The sequence below is a fragment of the Culex pipiens genome, chromosome 3 (genome assembly GCF_016801865.2).
Source record: "Culex pipiens pallens isolate TS chromosome 3, TS_CPP_V2, whole genome shotgun sequence".
NCBI lineage: Eukaryota > Metazoa > Arthropoda > Insecta > Diptera > Culicidae > Culex > Culex pipiens.
The window spans coordinates 128,077,959-128,096,120 of record NC_068939.1 but is presented as its reverse complement, the minus strand read 5'-3'; the positions used below and the strand labels follow the sequence as shown (position 1 = coordinate 128,096,120).

At 35.4% G+C, this 18,162-nt stretch overlaps 2 protein-coding genes across 4 annotated transcripts in view; one reads left to right on the top strand and one right to left on the bottom strand.

Moving 5' to 3' along the window:
* The window catches only part of LOC120430524 (uncharacterized), a 444,462-nt gene that overhangs the window by 266,693 nt on the left and 159,607 nt on the right, over positions 1-18,162 (top strand). The gene's annotated exons all lie outside the window — the stretch shown is intronic.
* Positions 5,185-6,834, bottom strand: LOC120426196 (uncharacterized). 2 transcript variants are annotated; one of them, XM_039590902.2, is made up of 3 exons: positions 6,322-6,834; positions 6,147-6,259; positions 5,185-6,090 (listed from the first exon to the last, which is right to left on the bottom strand). In XM_039590902.2, the coding sequence occupies exon 3, from the start codon at positions 5,639-5,641 to the stop codon at positions 5,267-5,269; it is 375 nt and encodes a 124-aa protein (XP_039446836.1). In that variant the 5' UTR covers positions 5,642-6,090; positions 6,147-6,259; positions 6,322-6,834; the 3' UTR covers positions 5,185-5,266. The 2 variants fall into 2 exon arrangements, with proteins under 2 accessions (XP_039446836.1, XP_039446837.1); XM_039590903.2 differs by having other exon boundaries at positions 5,931-6,090; positions 6,322-6,804.

Here is an 18,162-nt window from a genome sequence, read left to right as displayed (position 1 = left end):
TTTAAAATATTTTTAACCAAAATCAAACAGTTTAAAATTAATTAAAAAAAGTCAGACGATCAATAAATTTGTTTAAAATTTACTCGTTTTAACTGGCCCGTAGCCCAGTTAAAAAAAACGTAAAAAACCAAAACAAACGGAAATGGCTGAGGGGTTAATGGATGCCAAAAGCCTGTCCAAAAAATAAACCAAACTTTTTTCATATTTTTATTTAATTTCAAGTCAAGTCAGAAATATGAAAAGCAAGCATTGTAAATACTTACTTTTTTTTACATTGTAAATAAATTTGAGAAACTTTTTTTTTTTTATTTCACCAGGAAAATATTATGCATCGCTGGTCCCCTCGTTACTTTTCGTTCAGCCCAGTTACCGAACAAGTACTGTGATTAATAATCTATAACTTTTTGAAACTTAAAATACTTGATTTTCGAATATGAGCAAACATGGGCATTATTTAAAAAAAAAACTGCATTTTTTTCAAAAAAGATACCTAAAAATGGCTTGAACTTGAAATTTTTTACATGACTGCTTTTTAATTGCAAATTTGATTTTAAATTTAAAAAATCAAGTCAATAATTTTGTCCAACCTTTTTTTTCAATTTAAAAATATCAGTTTTTTTTTAAACATATTTTTGTCAAAATTGTTGGCCCTGTCTGAAATTTTCTGGAAAGCTGGTGTTCACGCCCAGGTTCACTCATTTTTGACGATCATGTAGAAACACTTTCACTGCCCATAATTGAAAATTCGGCTATTATGCCAAATCAAGTATTCCGAGAAAAACGCGTTTTAGTGTTTGTGACAAAATCTCCGTCAAGGCAATTTCCCATAAGAGTGGCATATTAGCCGTTTGGTTTTTCGCATCGGCAGCCAAGTCTAAGCACTATTTCAGTAAAATTCAAGTTCCAGAAGATGCGTTGGAACATCCTCTACCACCTGGTGCTATTATCTCGTTTTTGGCAAAAGTGGATATTAGCCGTTTTTTCAATGGTGGGCAGTTCAGACAACACTGTAGATTATGTAACACCACACACACAATCTCAGTAGCCCTTCGTGTACCTTTATGTTCAATGTTTGTAGTCGTTTGAGAACACGAAGTGGTTTGTCTTTTGTAAGGTTTGTAGACTTCCCGGTCGCATTTAACTTGACCAGCTAGAACTAGACTAGAATTTCATCCACAAGACACTTCTGACCAGATGGTCGACCGGGACAGTCACCCCTCCTCAGGGGCAAGATAAGTAGACTAAATAAATCGCCCAAGAATTGTACCCCTTTTGTGCAATAAAGTCTTCCCGAAGTATTCGCGAGTTTCAATTAGCTTACCCGGATCACAAAGTTTCACCCCCAACACACAGGACCACATCCGCTACGATGTGCGTTAACAGCTGGTATTTTAGGTGCCTTAAAGCAAATTAAAATTAAAAATAAATAAAATTGTTAGTTTTTGAAAATCAATTTTTAGCGAAATAAAAAATATTTTCAATAACAATCAGAAAAATATTCTGTTTATATTATTTTCCTGTGTCGAAGACACCAAATCATTTTTTTTTTTGATTTTTTATTTTTCATTTTTTTACGGACAGCTGCCAAATTTGTATGGAAAATTATATAGACAAATTAATGACCCAAATAGTTTCAGCCCGAGCAACAAATTCAACATAAAAACGGGTTGCCGAAATCTCTGAGAATGGGTCTCTCTGTACAATGTCCACAGTTGATTTATTTTGTTTAAATCAACAATAATTGACTCTGTTATGTAAATAAAGGCTCAAGCTTTCAGAGCTCTTGATTTTTAGTGTTTCAATTTGAAAATATTATTTTAAATCAACTGTGGTAGCCGTCCTTTATGTCGATTTAAACTTTACCTGCCACTGTTTTTTTTAAATTACTTTGTTTAGCTATTCTTGTTTGAAGTTGGCCACAGTTGATCTATTTCGAATAAAACAAGTGGAATTGACCGTCATTCAATTAACTATTGAATTTTGAGTAATAGCCACAGCTGATCTACTTATTTCAGTTGGTGATAAAGCACCGATAATTGCCTACTTTATCTTCTAAAAGCGTACACACTTTCCAACCGGATGGCAATGCTTTCCCTTTCCCAAATCCGTCTCCGTCAAGATCTCCGTCCAGTGCCGTGTGTCTTTTCGGCCCGGGTGACTTTTCATTTTTCCCAGAATGTAAATGTTGTATAATTTTGTTTCGGGCGAGCAGCTTCCAACTTAGGGTTCATCCAGGGTTGGAAAATAAAATCAAATCGAGTCACAAAACACAAGAACGCTGGAAAGAGGGATCCTTTACTCGCAGGAAATTGTTAGCAAGAGCTATTTTTGGTGGCCGGAAATCCAAAACGACTTGGCCTAACTGTGCGCAGCAAATGAGGGATGAGTTCAGCTGGGTTTAATTGGGGTCTTTTGGAGCGTTATTTGGTGTGTTTTAGGGGTGGAATATTGATGACTGCTGATTTGGACATGTTCTGTTTTTGGCCAAGTAATAACGAATATTGGATCAATTCTTTGGAATCTTTAATAAAGTACGACTTTAAGATTCATTCAACAGCTGCTTGTCTGTTCTGCCACACTTTTGTCCCTTCCCATAATTACACGAGACAAGTCCGGCACTCAACTCTGACGTTACATCCTGCAAACACTCATGGCAGCAACGTTTGCATAATTAAATTCCATGTACTGGAACCACTTCAGCTATTCCACTGCTGTCCAACCTCACTTTTCCCGGGGAAAAACTCTGAACACAAGACGTGCCTTCCACCAACGAGGAGAAAACTCCTTCGTTACTGTGCGAGAAGCAGCTCAATTTTTGCTCGACCTTTGAAAATCAACTTCCTCCCACAGAAATGTGCGGATGAGGAAAAAAAGAAGAAGAAAAAAAGCCTGAAACAGATGTAATTCCATTTTGCTTCTCTTTTTCTCCAGCTAGCACTAATTGCTATGACTAGGATGCCGGCCACTAGTTGTAGTGATTACAGACAGCGAGTTTGAGAGTTGGTGGAAGAAAACAAACCTCTTAACCTACACACGGGCAAGGTACTTTGTGTGTTCATCCTCGTTAGCTTCCTGGCCGAGGTCACTGGAATCAGGAAGCAGTTGAAAAAAGGTTGGGATTGAGTCACTTAGAAGGCTTGAAAACTGCTTTTCTTGCAATTTTGTATGAGACATTCGCCTGGAGATAAGCAAAACTGTTTTTGGTAAATTCATACAATGTTGCATGCAATCTTGTGAACAAGATTGGCTTATGCTCGTATTTTTAGACAGTTTTACCTCACACATTGAAGAGCTACTAAAAAGATTTCAACTTTTTTCAACTAGTAATATTTTCCCCAAAGATAATCCGAAAATAAGCAAGTCCTCTTAACGAAGATTCCGTCCAGCGATTCACCGCCAGAGAGATGATACCGTTGGCTCGTTATCGCTCGCTGGAGAACCCAATCCGGATCCCAGCTTGGAGATTAGTGGGGGGCGAGCGAAGCTTCCGGTTGGCGGTGGTCTTTTGAGCCGCTTCCAATTAGGAGCTCAAACATGGGGAATACTGGTGAAAGCTATGCTGCCTGCCTGCTTTCAACTGTAGCGAAGTCGAGGATCGAGCTCGGCGAGCTTTTTCTAAGAGGATTGTGGCTATGCGCAACAGTTTGCCGAGATCTCCGCGTGTGTTGGTGGAGCAGATGCACCGGGAAGCGATTTGAAGGGCTATTGAGAGCATTTGGATCGAAATGTAGCTATGCAGATTGCAAAAATTGAAGTTGTTGCAGTTTGGTTATTTTTGGTCCAGTTGCGCTTTTGAAATTTGCCTTGGCTTTTTGCTCATGCTTCATGAGCTAGCTAAAAAAAATATAAAAATACAAAAATACAAAAATACAAAAATACAAAAATACAAAAATACAAAAATACAAAAATACAAAAATACAAAAATACAAAAATACAAAAATACAAAAATACAAAAATACAAAAATACAAAAATACAAAAATACAAAAATACAAAAATACAAAAATACAAAAATACAAAAATACAATAATACAAAAATACAAAAATACAAAAATACAAAAATACAAAAATACAAAAATACAAAAATACAAAAATACAAAAATACAAAATACAAAATACAAAAATACAAAAATACAAAAATACAAAAATACAAAAATACAAAAATACAAAAATACAAAAATACAAAAATACAAAAATACAAAAATACAAAAATACAAAAATACAAAAATACAAAAATACAAAAATACAAAAATACAAAAATACAAAAATACAAAAATACAAAAATACAAAAATACAAAAATACAAAAATACAAAAATACAAAAATACAAAAATACAAAAATACAAAAAAATAAAAATACAAAAATACAAAAATACAAAAATACAAAAATACAAAAAAATAAAAATACAAAAATACAAAAAAAAAAACAATACAAAAACACAAAAATACAAAAATACAAAAATACAAAAATACAAAAATACAAAAATACAAAAATACAAAAATACAAAAATACAAAAATACAAAAATACAAAAATACAAAAATACAAAAATACAAAAATACAAAAATACAAAAATACAAAAATACAAAAATACAAAAATACAAAAATACAAAAATACAAAAATACAAAAATACAAAAATACAAAAATACAAAAATACAAAAATACAAAAATACAAAAATACAAAAATACAAAAATACAAAAATACAAAAATACAAAAATACAAAAATACAAAAATACAAAAATACAAAAATACAAAAATACAAAAATACAAAAATACAAAAATACAAAAATACAAAAATACAAAAATACAAAAATACAAAAATACAAAAATACAAAAATACAAAAATACAAAAATACAAAAAAATAAAAATACAAAAATACAAAAATACAAAAATACAAAAATACAAAAATACAAAAAAATAAAAATACAAAAATACAAAAATACAACAATACAAAAACACAAAAATACAAAAATACAAAAATACAAAAATACAAAAATACAAAAATACAAAAATACAAAAATACAAAAATACAAAAATACAAAAATACAAAAATACAAAAATACAAAAATACAAAAATACAAAAATACAAAAATACAAAAAAATAAAAATACAAAAATACAAAAAGCCATTGAGTTTTTGATTTCATGAACAGTTTCCAAGATTGTATAGAGATTTGAATTTATTTCGCTTTTAAACTCTCTCTAAACCTAATCATAAACTCAATGACGCGGTCTATCTCCGTTTTGGACAACAACAACCGTCCGCTGTTACTGCTGGAAATGCTTCTTAGAACCGGGTTGCTGGACGACAACAACCGTTCGCTTTTGCTGCTGCTGCAGGGGCTTCTGGTTCTGCACGACCACAGTCGCTGGTGGACGACCTCCAACCGATCCCGGACCCTGCTTCACCACCACCACCTGGGGCTGCTGCTGCTGACCTCGAATCCCGTTGTTGCCACCGGGAGTGACCACCACAGTTTGTGGACGTCGGTCATCCTTGTCGTGGGGGAAGGCCACCACCACGGAGATCAACAGGATTGGTAGGAGTAGAGTTGATTTCATGGTTGATGTTGAAGACTTTTTGGAAGACTGAAGATCTTGAGGAGTTCGACGACGTTTTCTAGTCGATTTATTGACAGTCATCAACGTTAATTAACTGCAATTATCACTTCTACAAAGAGGACAGCTCAAAAATAAACTCAACAAAGTGATTTCATCCAAACTCCTTCACAGGTGTAAACCAATGGAGTTTGACCGGATATTTAAAAGTTAATTGTAAACACTAAAATGTATTGTATATTGTATTAAAAAGATGTAGGTTTTTGGTGCTACTGCTTTGATGGCTTTTCCTACCGAATAAAAAATCAATCAAATCAAAAAAATCAAAAGTATCAATAAAAGCAACGTTTTTCATCGTTTGTTATCATTATCATTAGATATTTGATTATTTTATTTAAAAGTTTGCCCAACTAACACAAAATTTTTATCCCAAAAGAACCGCCGGAGCGGCGATTGGGCGAACCACTGCAACAGGTTGAACAACCCGCTGAACAACCACGGGTCTTCGCAGCAAAACCGGAGGTCGTCGAATTCTGAAAAAGTTACCTATTAACCATTTCTCGAGTTGAAAGATATTGAAGAAACTTACGCAGGTCGCACGATCACCGGGGCACCTCCGACGATCACTGCTCCTCCTCCGCCACCGTAATGGGGCGCGGCCGCGGCCAGTCCAATCAGAACCGCGAAAAATAGGGTGATCAGCTGAAATTGAGGTTATGTTTAAGCTGAAATTTTCTATTTCCGGATAAAACTTTAAAACTTACCACTTTGAACATTTTTTTTCTGCTGGTTATCTCGTCCCACTTTGAATGGTGTCACTTCGATTGGAAGACTGTGGCCGGGGCTGTCAACAACCAAGATCTTTATAGTGGGACGGTGATTTGAGTCCTGCCAGGTGCTAATTGAAGGTGTCAACGACAACAATGTCTGGTGATGATGAGTCTAGCTCAGGGGAATTTTACCATACGGTTATGTTTCTTTTCCTCTTCTCGGTGGTGAATCATAGCGGAGTGAATAACCGTCCTTTGGAAGGAATCATCTTCGATAGGTGCGAAATGTTGGATCAAGGGTGGTTAGAACGTCACGTTTGACGTGGGACTACTTATCGATGAAACCAAACCAAACCAAAAATACTCCGTGCATTGTTGTCACTCTTCACATGAAAGAAGTTTCGATCTGATCGTGCTATCTTGACACACCCTGAAAATTGCTGCAAGTGCGACAACTAGCCAATCGAATTTCAGGTCAGAACGCGTTTGACAAACGTGCATGCCCGTCTACCGTAAACAATTGTCATTATAACTCGAAACTCCACCAACCAAATTCAACCAAACTTTGGGACAATTCACAGGATAGTCATCCAGACCAAACGTGTTTGTTATTGTTTACATTGCGTGCTTTTGTTTTTGTTTATTCAAGGTCAAACATTAAAACGTGTTTTTCTTGGAACGTCAAAAAGTGACTTGCGACAAAATAGCACGACACTGTGAAGTCCAAACTCCGCAAATTTTTGCGCTGAAGCTTTAATCCTTCGCCGGGTGCATCCATCACATTCCAACCCCACCGATGCGGTATTTGTCTCGTGAAAAGTTTGTTATTTAGACATGCTTTTCCATCCGAGTTCCGAGCGATAAAATATTCATAATGATGAATCCCGGCCGGCGACACTCAAATCGTTTGCACTGCAGTCAAGTCACGTTCTTATTAGCCCGAAGCTCCGCTGATTGGGATGCGATTTTTTGTCTCGTTTGTGTGCGCGTGGGTTGCCCATGTAGGACGTAGCTTTTCAAGAATATTTTTTGTTTGATTATACTCATCTACCTGTGAAAAAAGAATTTAGTTTCTAAGAAAGTTTAAATAAACGTTACGTACTTCCCGTCCGACCCCCTGAAGTGCATCTAACCACAGAGAAGGATCGCACGCTCTTGTTATCGTGCCAACTGCAGCAGGCCACCCAGCCACTGGACCGGGTTTATGACGGGGGTCTACGGAACGTGCCAGATGCGGCACAACTCTGGTGGCGGGTCATCATCGACCGGAAATGAACGGGATATCGAATACATGAGCAGTAGCAGCTCGGCAATGAATAAAATGTCACGTCAGTCAAACATCGTCCTCGACCTACCCGCCCCTGGTGTCCTTGTCCTTGTTGAGAGGACGATGGCATCCCGAGCAAAAGGGATCAAAACTGCATAAGATGGTGCATCAACGCCACCGCAGCCAAACAGACAAACAGAGCTTTGTGCACCACAAACTGGAAAAGCTGGTTCTCTCGGAACGGAACCGGTTGTCGTCGTCGGGAAATTCAAATTGAGAATGTGTGGCCGTCCTCAGGTTCAGTAAGTGGTGGGTTGACGACCACAGTTGGAGAGGCTGCTTGGGGGATTCGATTTTGGTCGATGCTGTGGCGTGAATGATTCAAAGTCATGTGTTGAAATATCTTTAATTTGATTAGAATAAAATACACAGCCCAATTTTAACGTTTCAAAACAACACACAGCAGTTGCCCCGACCCCCTTCGATTTGCGTGAAACTTTGTCCTAAGGGGTAACTTTTGTCCCTGATCACGAATCCGAGGTCCGTTTTTTGATATTTTGTGACGGAGGGGCGGTACGACCCCTTCCATTTTTGAACATGCGAAAAAAGAGGTGTTTTTCAATAATTTGCAGCCTGAAACGGTGATGAGATAGAAATTTGGTGCCCAAGGGACTTTTATGTAAAATTAGACGCCCAATTTAATGGTGTACTCAGAATTCCGAAAAAACGTATTTTTCATCGAGAAAAACACTAAAAAAATTAAAAATTCTCCCATTTCCGTTACTCGACTGTAAACAAATTTGGAACATGTCATTTTAAGGGAAATTCAATGTGCTTTTCGAATCTACATTGACCCAGAAAGGTGTTTTTTTCATTTAGAGCAAAATTTTTCATTTTATAATTAATTTAATTTTTTAATTTTATTTTTCGATTCACAATTTTCGACCAATAAATGTGGTCAAAACCATTTTTAGAGGTATTTTTTGGACTATTTTACAGATAACACTATCAAATTACAAGAATTCAGTTTCAAACAAAAAGCCATTCGAAAACATGCGCCATAAACTGCTTGGGCCCAAAAGTTGAAGCTTTTCAAAAATGTATTTCCAGAGATATAGCCATATTAGTGTTTTGCCTTCCTCACCTTACTGAGGAAAGGCTATAAAATCACTCGAAAACTGAACTTCTCAATTAGACCTCCTAGACCCACCTTCATGTATACCTATCGACTCAGAATCGAATTCTGAGCAAATGTCTGTGTGTGTGTGTGTGTGTGTGTGTGTGTGTGTGTGTGTGTGTGTAGGGATGTGGGTCTGTGCACCAAAAAATATGCACTCGATTATCTCAGCACTGGCTTAACCGATTTGGACCGTTTTGGTCTCATTCGATTCGTCTTGGGGTCCCATAAGTCCCTATTGAAAATTATGAAGTTTAGTAAAGTACTTCAAAAGTTATACTAAAAAAACGATTTTGACTAAAGTCCAGAAGATTGTAAAAAGGGTGGTTTTTGTAAGAAACCCCAGCATGTTATACATTTTTAGAAAGGTATTTAAAAGACCTTCCAACGCGACCAATACATTGAAGATCTGACAACCCTATCAAAAGTTATTAGCAATTAAGTGTTATTTATGCACTTTTTGGAAGCTGGATCTCAGATATTTAGATGAAAACGTATTCCAAATATATCATGCGACCTATCTTTGGATAGGTAATTTAAAGACCTTCCCACGAGCGTGTCTATTTTGGATAGCATTACCCTTTGAATGAGAGGAAGGCATCAACCACCTAAGGGTGGATTAAGTAACGTTTTTCGTCTTACTTTTACCCTTTTTTTTCCTATTAAATTTTTGGTTTTATACATAATCATAAACTGAATATCAAAGTCGAAATCCCGGCTCGTTCTCGCTCGAAATCACGTTAAGTCGTCAAGTCGTCAAGTCGAAGCTTCAACGCTTGCGCGTTTTACGGTGCGCGTGAAAGTGTTCTTTCTGACTTTTCATAATAGATCGACAAAGTGCAATAGCGATACATATTTTTTAAGTTAATCATAGACTAACATTAAAGACTGAGTACCCTTTATTTTGTTCTAATAATGTCAATCCAATATGTTTTTCTTAATTAAATTTAAATATATTGCGACAAATAATGTACCTCTGAAATTAAAAAAAAAATGACATTCGAGGTTTAGCCTGAAAAGATTCGAAGCTTTAGGTAAAATTCTCACTGGGTGGTATGTTTCTGAAAAATTAATTGCACCAATATATTTCTCTCAGTTTCAGCATTCTGTAAGAAAGGCTCTATTTCACCTCTGGTGATATTGAATCGGGTTTTTCGGAATTTTGAGTACGCCATCAAATCGGGCATCTAATTTTACAAAAAAGTCCCTTTGACACCAAATGTCTATCTCTTCACGGTTGCGAGCTACAGATCACTAAAAAACGTGTCTTAGTAAAAAACCAAAAAAATGAAAGGGGTCGTAACGCCCCACCGTCACGAAATATCGATCAGGAACCAAAATAACTCCTTAGAGCAAAGCTTCACGCAAATCGAAGAGGGGTCGGGGCAACTGCTATGTGAGTTGACAGAGAATGACCCATATTAAAAAATGTGTGTAATTCAAATTATTTAATGTGTTTTAAACCATCTAAAGACTGCTGTCCTTGTTCAGATTAAAGTGTAGCTTATAAGCAATTAACAGTTTTGAGCTAATTCTATTATTTATGCTAGAAAAACGAAAAAAATATAATGAAAACATATGTAAAATATATATATTTTTTGACTGTTTCCAAAATGTCCCGGGATTCAAAAAATATTTTTCCCGTTTCCCGGGATATTTGAAACACGGGAAAGTTGGACGCCCAAAATTTACTTTAACTATCAATGCTAATCAAAGTATTTGTTTATCCCAAATAAGATATATTTCAACAATTTTACAATTTTTCTTAGTAGGTATGCCAATAAATTCAAAAATCAACTTTAAAATTTTGAATTTTCAAGTAATTTTAGCACAAATTTAATAACCTTGCATAAAGTTTCAGAAAAATTTGATAAAATACCAAAATAAAAGCAAATGTGGTATTCTGACAATTTTATTTCCAAATTTTCAAATCTTCTGCTCAGGGGGTGTATAAATAATTTTAAAAATAAAGTTTGAAACTTTCGGTGTTCAGTGAAAGCATTCGCATTGAGACATCATTTTAGCGCAAAATTAATGACCTTGTCAAAATTGGTCTAAATTTGCCCATAGTTTGAGAGGAATTTGATTGTAATACCAAAATAAAACCAAAATGTGGTATCCAATCATTGACATATTTTGCAAATTTGCAATATCAAAACAATATCTTAAATTGGTGTGATACCAAATTTTACTCTTGCATAATCAAGAGACAAATTTTAAAGGGTCCAGGAATGCTAAAATTTGGTATTCATACCAAAGAAAGGTATTGTTACGCATTTCTCTTGTTATTTCCCATGCTCGGGTTAGGGGGTTGTTTTAAGGCGCATAGAAGGCATCGAAAAAACTTTAGTTTGGTTTGAAAAACAAAAGACAGTTAATCGCTTGTTTGAACAAAGTTTAGAATTCAAAAAAATATGTATTCTTTTAAAATAATTTCCAAAAGGCCTTTCCAATATGGCTAACAACTGGCAACCTTGATTGAGCGTTTTCTCTTTTCAAGTTTTTGTTTCTGAAAACATTAAGCATAAACCATGGTTTTTTAAAATAGCTCTTAAGATTTTTTTCCCAGGCCCACTATTCATGTTTCTTATCATCTGAAAGCTGACCGCGAATTAAACCACAAACGGTAATCTCTTCACCATCACATTTCCTGCTGAAAAGTAATCTACTTTCAAACAGTGTTAATCCCGGAAAATGGCAATGCATTAAAGCCTCTCTGCACTGATACCTTAACCCACGGGGAAATTCACTTCAGGGAGAGGAGACCATTATTGCAATGATCATGATCCTCCGCCTCTCCTCTAGGACTCCATAAAGGTCCATCTCTCGGACGAGCCATAGCGAAATCTATTGCACAGCTTCAAGCTCTGTTCGTTACAGTTCCATCGCCGGCTCATGTTCACACGTGCCTGTTGCCCTTAACAAGCACTAGCTAGGCGAGGTTATACAGTGTGCACTATAGAACCAAAGCTGAAGGGCTTTTGCACAGCAGCAGGATTCGTGCCGTTTTGGAATGGTTTGCACAAGTGAAAATTTATTACCATTTGCTAGTGAGTTTTGTCTTTTTGAAATATGCACTGAAAATTTTGCAGTTTGATTTTTCAATTAGTTTAACTCAATTTTACAATTTTTCACCTGTTCAATTCTTCAATTCATCAATTCTTGAATTATTGGTGTGTTCTTAAATGCAAAACTGAAAATTTCCAGTGTTTCCTCGCCATTGCAAAAAGGGCACCCAAATCGAGCTCAGCGCCATCCACAGTTCGTTGCACGACCAGGAATATCTAAATTTCACCGAGAATCCACCAGCGAAGTGCATCGATTTAGTCAGTCAGACAGTTTGGAGCCCCCAGTTCATGCTGGCTGTGAAGGTTATCTCCGGCTTTATTCTGTTACCAACTTTCTGGCAACGATTCAACTAAAAAGTTGGCAGAGTCTACTCTTTTTCCAAGGAGCAGCGCGGATTCAGTAAATAGATTTATTTGGTGGAACTGCATGTTGCACTTGGTTCCAGGAGGAGGGCGCAACCCTGTTTGAACCCTCCCAAAACATGCTTCTGAAACGGGGTGGACCCGCGGAATGCTTGTTTATGCAAATTTTATGGGGCAACATTTGATCATAAATATGTGCTCACACGACCGTGTGTGCGTGTGTGTGTGTGTTTACCTTGTCTTATGCAAAATGTTTGCGGGTGGAGCCATGTTGCACACCTGTTGTATTACTTACACCGGGATCGCAGAGGAGGATAGTGCAGCTAAATTGGATGTCGTTTACCTTTCCCCGCGCGTTCTGGTAAGCGGTTTGTTTTGCAAGCTAATTTTTTTGTCTGCATCGCATATTAGGGTTATTTCGGTTGCGATATGAGGTTGCTCATAGTTTTGGGGGACGATGCATCTTGGTTTAGCCGGGTTTTGGGGGTTTAGTGGCTGGTCATACGAAATGAATACTGTAAACCGGGGTGACATTGATAGGATTTTAATTTATTTTTGGAATATTTTCCAACTGTTAAGAGTTTTCTCTAGAGTATTATTTTCAAAACATATACAAGGGTAGGAAACACAAGGTCCATGTGTTTAAAAAACTGTTGCGTTGAAAATTTTTATTATGAATACCGGGATGACAATGATAGTCATAGTTTTGTCGTTAAAATCAGGTTAAATGTGTTCAAATTTTATTTTTACGTCTAATGTACCATCACTAAGGTTGCTGATACAGTTTTAACAAAACAAAAAAAATTAATGTTTTTGTTTAGTTTTCTAAGTTTTTTTAAGCTTTTTAACAATATACATAAAATTTTCAGGTAAAAGTGAGAATTTGGCTTGAAATTTGTTAACAAATAGTTTTGTTTATAAAATTATTGATTCATATTGCATTTTAAACTGAATTCGAAGTACGAATCAAAAGTTTTCACAATTTGTATGAAATTTGTTCTATTGAAAATGAAAATTTTATTTAATTATGTTTCAAAAACACACAATTTTTATTATTTACTAACTTTGTTTACCTTCTGCTAGTGGAAAATTGTCCGAAGAATCCGAAAATGCATTCTGTTTTCCGATTTGAAATCATGTTCATTGAGAAAATCATGAAAATTATGCTATCCATCAACGTTTTCTTATTGTTAATCAATTTTCATTTCATTTTAACATTTCAAAAAGGCTTAATATTGAATGTTTGGTCCTTTTAAAGACCAGGATTTAAATATTTTGAAAATATTGTTTTCAAAAAGATCGAAAAATTTCACGAATGTTTCATGATTTAACATTGAAAATCGGACCATTAGTTGCTGAGATATCGACATTAAAAAATGGTGGGTTGTTTGGATGAGACTTAGAAAACATCGATTTTCCTGTTTTTAGACCTTTGCATTGCAATATCTAAGCAACTAATCGTATAAACTAAGTTCAACAATGCAAAATATTGAGAATTTTCTAAGCTTTTAATTTTTTTTTCAAAATTCGGCAAACATGGGCACTAATTTAAAAAAATGAATAACTGAGACTATTTAAAAATTACCAGAAAATTAATATAACTTGAAAACGGTGCACTTTATAAACAATTAACTAGAGTACTTTTGATTGCAAATTTGACTTTACATCGAAAAATGAAGTTGAAAAATTGTTGTGACCAGTATTTCGATTTAAAAAAAAAATAAGTAGAGTAGTCATCAATGAGACACGGGGCACAATGATAAAATGGCTCTCACAAGTAGCAGTTTGAACCAATCAGGCTCATATTTGGGGGAAAGGAGTGTCTACAGGATACACGCCTCTCATAATAGAGCAATTCCAGCTCAAATCAGGAATTTTTCTGGTACTTTTGTACCCGACCCTCTCCTATTTCAATGAAACTTTGTAGACATGTTATCCTAGGCCTATATAAGCCATTTTTGTGTATATGGAGCCAATAGTACTCGAAAATAACATTTGAGAAGGGCGTAAAGTATTTAAATATTTTTGTATTTTGTTATTTAAAAATTACTGTATCTCGAAGCCGTTGCGTCGTATCAAAAAGTGGTCAAAGACAAACTTGTAGGAAATTGGACGGGCTTTCTGAAAAAAATACACTGAAACAAAAATACACGCCACATCTATGAGATTTTTTGATTTTTAAGTCTTAAACTTAAATTTAAAGGTGATGTCACGATTTTTTTTCGTTCAAAATTTTTGAGTGAATAGCCTAAAATGTTACCAAAAGACTGACGAAAAATGCAGGATGGTATGTCTCTCTTAAAAAAATACAAAAATCATTTACTAAAACAGTTTTTTTGAAAAGTGGTCTAAACGTCAAAATTTTTAAAAACCGGTAGTGGCAATCGATTCTCCAGACAATTTTACATAAAAGTCTTCATATTGACCATTGTCCTATGTCCAATCCTTGGGAAGATACAGCGGTTTTAAAAATAAAAATGTTGAAAAAACGGGTTTTTTGGTGGTTTTTCCCAATTTCTATATGACAGACTTGGTTTTTCAGTCTCGTAAATATTTTTACCGGAAAGCTCGTCCAATTTCCCATTAGTTTGCTCTTGACAGCTTTTTGATTTGACTCGTTTTTATATTTACGTAAGCAAATTTATAATCCAGGTTTCTACCACACTGAAAAAAATATTCTATTTTTAGTTATTAGCAATGTAGTTAAGCTTATATCTGTAAGCCCTTACATCCAATTGAAATGCTGTAAAAAAATCAATAAATCTCCAATTTTTTACCAAGTATCATTTTTTTCAGTGTAGTCCGTATCCATACCTACAACTTTGCCGAAGACACCAAATCGATCAAAAAATTCCTTCAAAAGATATAGATTTTTGAATTTTCATATATCATTTTGGTATGGACAGCTGCCAAATTTGTATGGAGATTTTATAGACGAACTAATGATGCAAAATGGCTGTTTGGGCATACGAAAAAGTTTCAGCCGGATTAAAAAATACAAAAATGTTTGAATCAAATGAAAAAAAAATCAAAAATAAAAAAAACCATAACCAAAATTTCAAATGATTCTGATTTGGCAAAAATAAAAAAAAATTTAAGCTTCGAAAATTGCTTCAAATATTGGAAAAAGGGGCTCCTAGATAGAAATGTTCGACTTTTTGCTAATAATGACAAAATGGCTTGACTTAAGAGAGTTGATAATATTTCTTGAGATTTGTTTGAAGAAGTTCTATAAAAGAAAAGGAATATCATAGCTTTCAGGGCTTTTGCAAACAAAACTAAGCTTGGGATTTAAACATTTCAAACCGATTAATAATATAGCATGCCATTAATACCATGCAATTGAATTGACATCCAATCCAAATGCCACATAAACTCTACAATATTTTCGAGGTGCGATGCCAAAACAAGGTTGGAAAATTATGTTGTTCGATCGTTGACCAGCGTTCGCTCCATTTTTCACGTCATTGTCGAACAAAAGAAGCAAACCTCCAACCCCCTCCCAGCATCTACGCCAAACTCATAGTAGTTTTCCCTCCAATCTGATCGATATCGGGAAAATCTTATCGATGTAGCAGCAGCGCTGGTGACCACTTCTGGAAGTTCTTCACTCTTTTTTTTTCCTCTCGGACATTGAAACATTGTCAAACAAGAGTGAACAATCGTGTTCTGAAGACTGAAACCGGCAGGATCGGAGGGGGGTGGGTCATTCAATTTCCCCCTCCCACCCAGCAGCCCACGTGGAACAAAAGGCTGGCACCGCAACAAAAGAGAGCAAACTGTCACTAAAAACGTGCAAAATGGATGGTTTAGTGTGCGGTGTAAGGTGCGACGACGATGACATGATGGAAGACTTTGTCCCATCCTCCTCCGTGCACCGCATCATGAGTCTTGTGTATTTACTCGGGGCACTGGCAAAAGGTACACACCCTACTGCTTCTTCTGGTTTTAGTTTATCGTGTGTTCACTTACGGAGAGAGGGGTTTGCCCCGAAATAAGCAACGAGACAAGATCCTGCGCGGGGGTGACTGGGTTGGGAAAAACTATGAACCAGAGTATGAACAAGATTCGTTATCCCTTCACAGATGTGGTGCACTTAGGAAAAGTTAAAACTTAAAAATTTAAGAATTGAAGACTTGAAGAATTGATGAAATGAAGAATCAAAGAATTAAAGCATTGATAAAAATAATGATCAGATTTTTACCAGTGTAAGATGTCAGAAAAATCTTGCAACTTTTTGCACTACTTTCCTTATAGTTATAGAGAGCTGAAAAAGTTTTGCAACGTGTAAAGCACAATAGTTAAAGCTTCGGAAAAGAGAGAATAGAAAAGCAAAGAGGAAACCCCAGTTTGATGATGAACCTGGTGCCGGAAAAAAAGCAAAGACTATCTCCGCCCGGAATGCCATTATTTCCAGCGTGTTGTCGCTGAACATCCCGAAAAAGAACAAGAAGAGCTGTGTCACGTTGCTTTTTCCTTCCCTTCCAAGCATGTTCACCCGAAGGATATTCACCTGTTGTAAGAGAGGTGGCTTTAAGACATGCGTGAAAAATTGGATTTTCCGTGATGGAAAGTGGGTTTCGTTATAATTTACCCATTTTGCCGCCAGTCGTGCTCATCGATCAAGGCCAATTTTATGCTACTTTGGAGCGCAAAACAAATGAAGCTTCTGACGGTAAGGTTAAGGATGCGTCGTGTTTTTTGTCAAATGATTTGTGATTCCAATGAGGCAGAGCTTTCAGCATGACAAATAAAGGTGATTTATATAAGGCGTAATCTAGTAAATTTACTTGCATTTATTAGGAAACCACGAGTCATGCTTTTCCTCTTTTTAAATTCCAAAATGATGTTTGATTTGGATGAATTTATGCATTCCCAATTGTCAAAAGAAGTATTTTTGCATCATTAGATTTCTTTACCAGTCTCTATACAATTCTGGGGACTGGTCATACAAAATGGGTATTTGAATATTTAAAAATCTGTTATCGTGTTTTTACCGTTTTAGTGTCTGTGGATAGGAAAAAAAATCGATTTTTTTTATTACCTTTTTATCACTAAAAATTGAATTCTCAAAAACATATTTCATAACTTTCGAAATTTTTAGACATATCTATAGTTTTAGAGGACTAAAATAGAAATCTTCTGGAATTTGGCTTGGGAGATATGAATGTATTGGTAAAATCGTGTTTTATTGGAAAATATCGTAATCTCAAAATTAAATTTGCAATAGAAAAAAAACCTTTGCATTTTTTTTCCTAATAGTACTTCTTAAAGAAGTAGCCCTGGAAAAATATGTTTGGAAAGCTAAAAATATTTCTTACAATTTTTTTTTCTGGAACTTTGAAAATCGGGCAATTAGTGTCTGAGATATACAGCCTCACAAAGAATTCGAAATGATGATAATGATTTTTCTAGATGTCACTAAATTAGCTTGTATTTTCCAACCGACGATATCTTGGAAAATATTGATCCGATTTTCAATGTTAAAAATGAGACATTTGCGAAATTGTCTGAAATTTTAAATATATTTTTTTAATTTGCCCTAAACTATAAAATTTGAAAATATACTGCAGTTCCATATGAAAGTTAAAGAAAAAAAATAATAGTGTTTCGATTTGGGGATTCTGGGGGTTCCTCGACTAAAACAATTAGACCCGTATTTTTTTGTTTGGCCATTAGGGTGGCCTAAACCGTGTTAGGGTGGTCCGAAAAATTGCCATTTTCGTCGATTTTTACAAAAACCACTTTTTTCAAAAATCATAACTTCGCTCCTTTTCAACCGATTTTAGCTGTCTAGGGCGCAAATGAAAGATGATAAGTTTGACTTCCAAGAAAAAATAATGTGGAGTTTCAAAAATCTAGCCTAACATTTGAAAAAGTCTTATGAAAACATCAAATGCCATTTTGACGGTGTCTGGACCAAAGAGCCTATATCTGAAAATATTTTTACATATCAAAAA

What these genes read in the sequence shown, in the direction of transcription:
- LOC120426196 (XM_039590902.2), bottom strand. Translation starts at nt 5,641, where the DNA reads ATGACTGTCAATAAATCGACTAGAAAACGTCGTCGAACTCCTCAAGAT.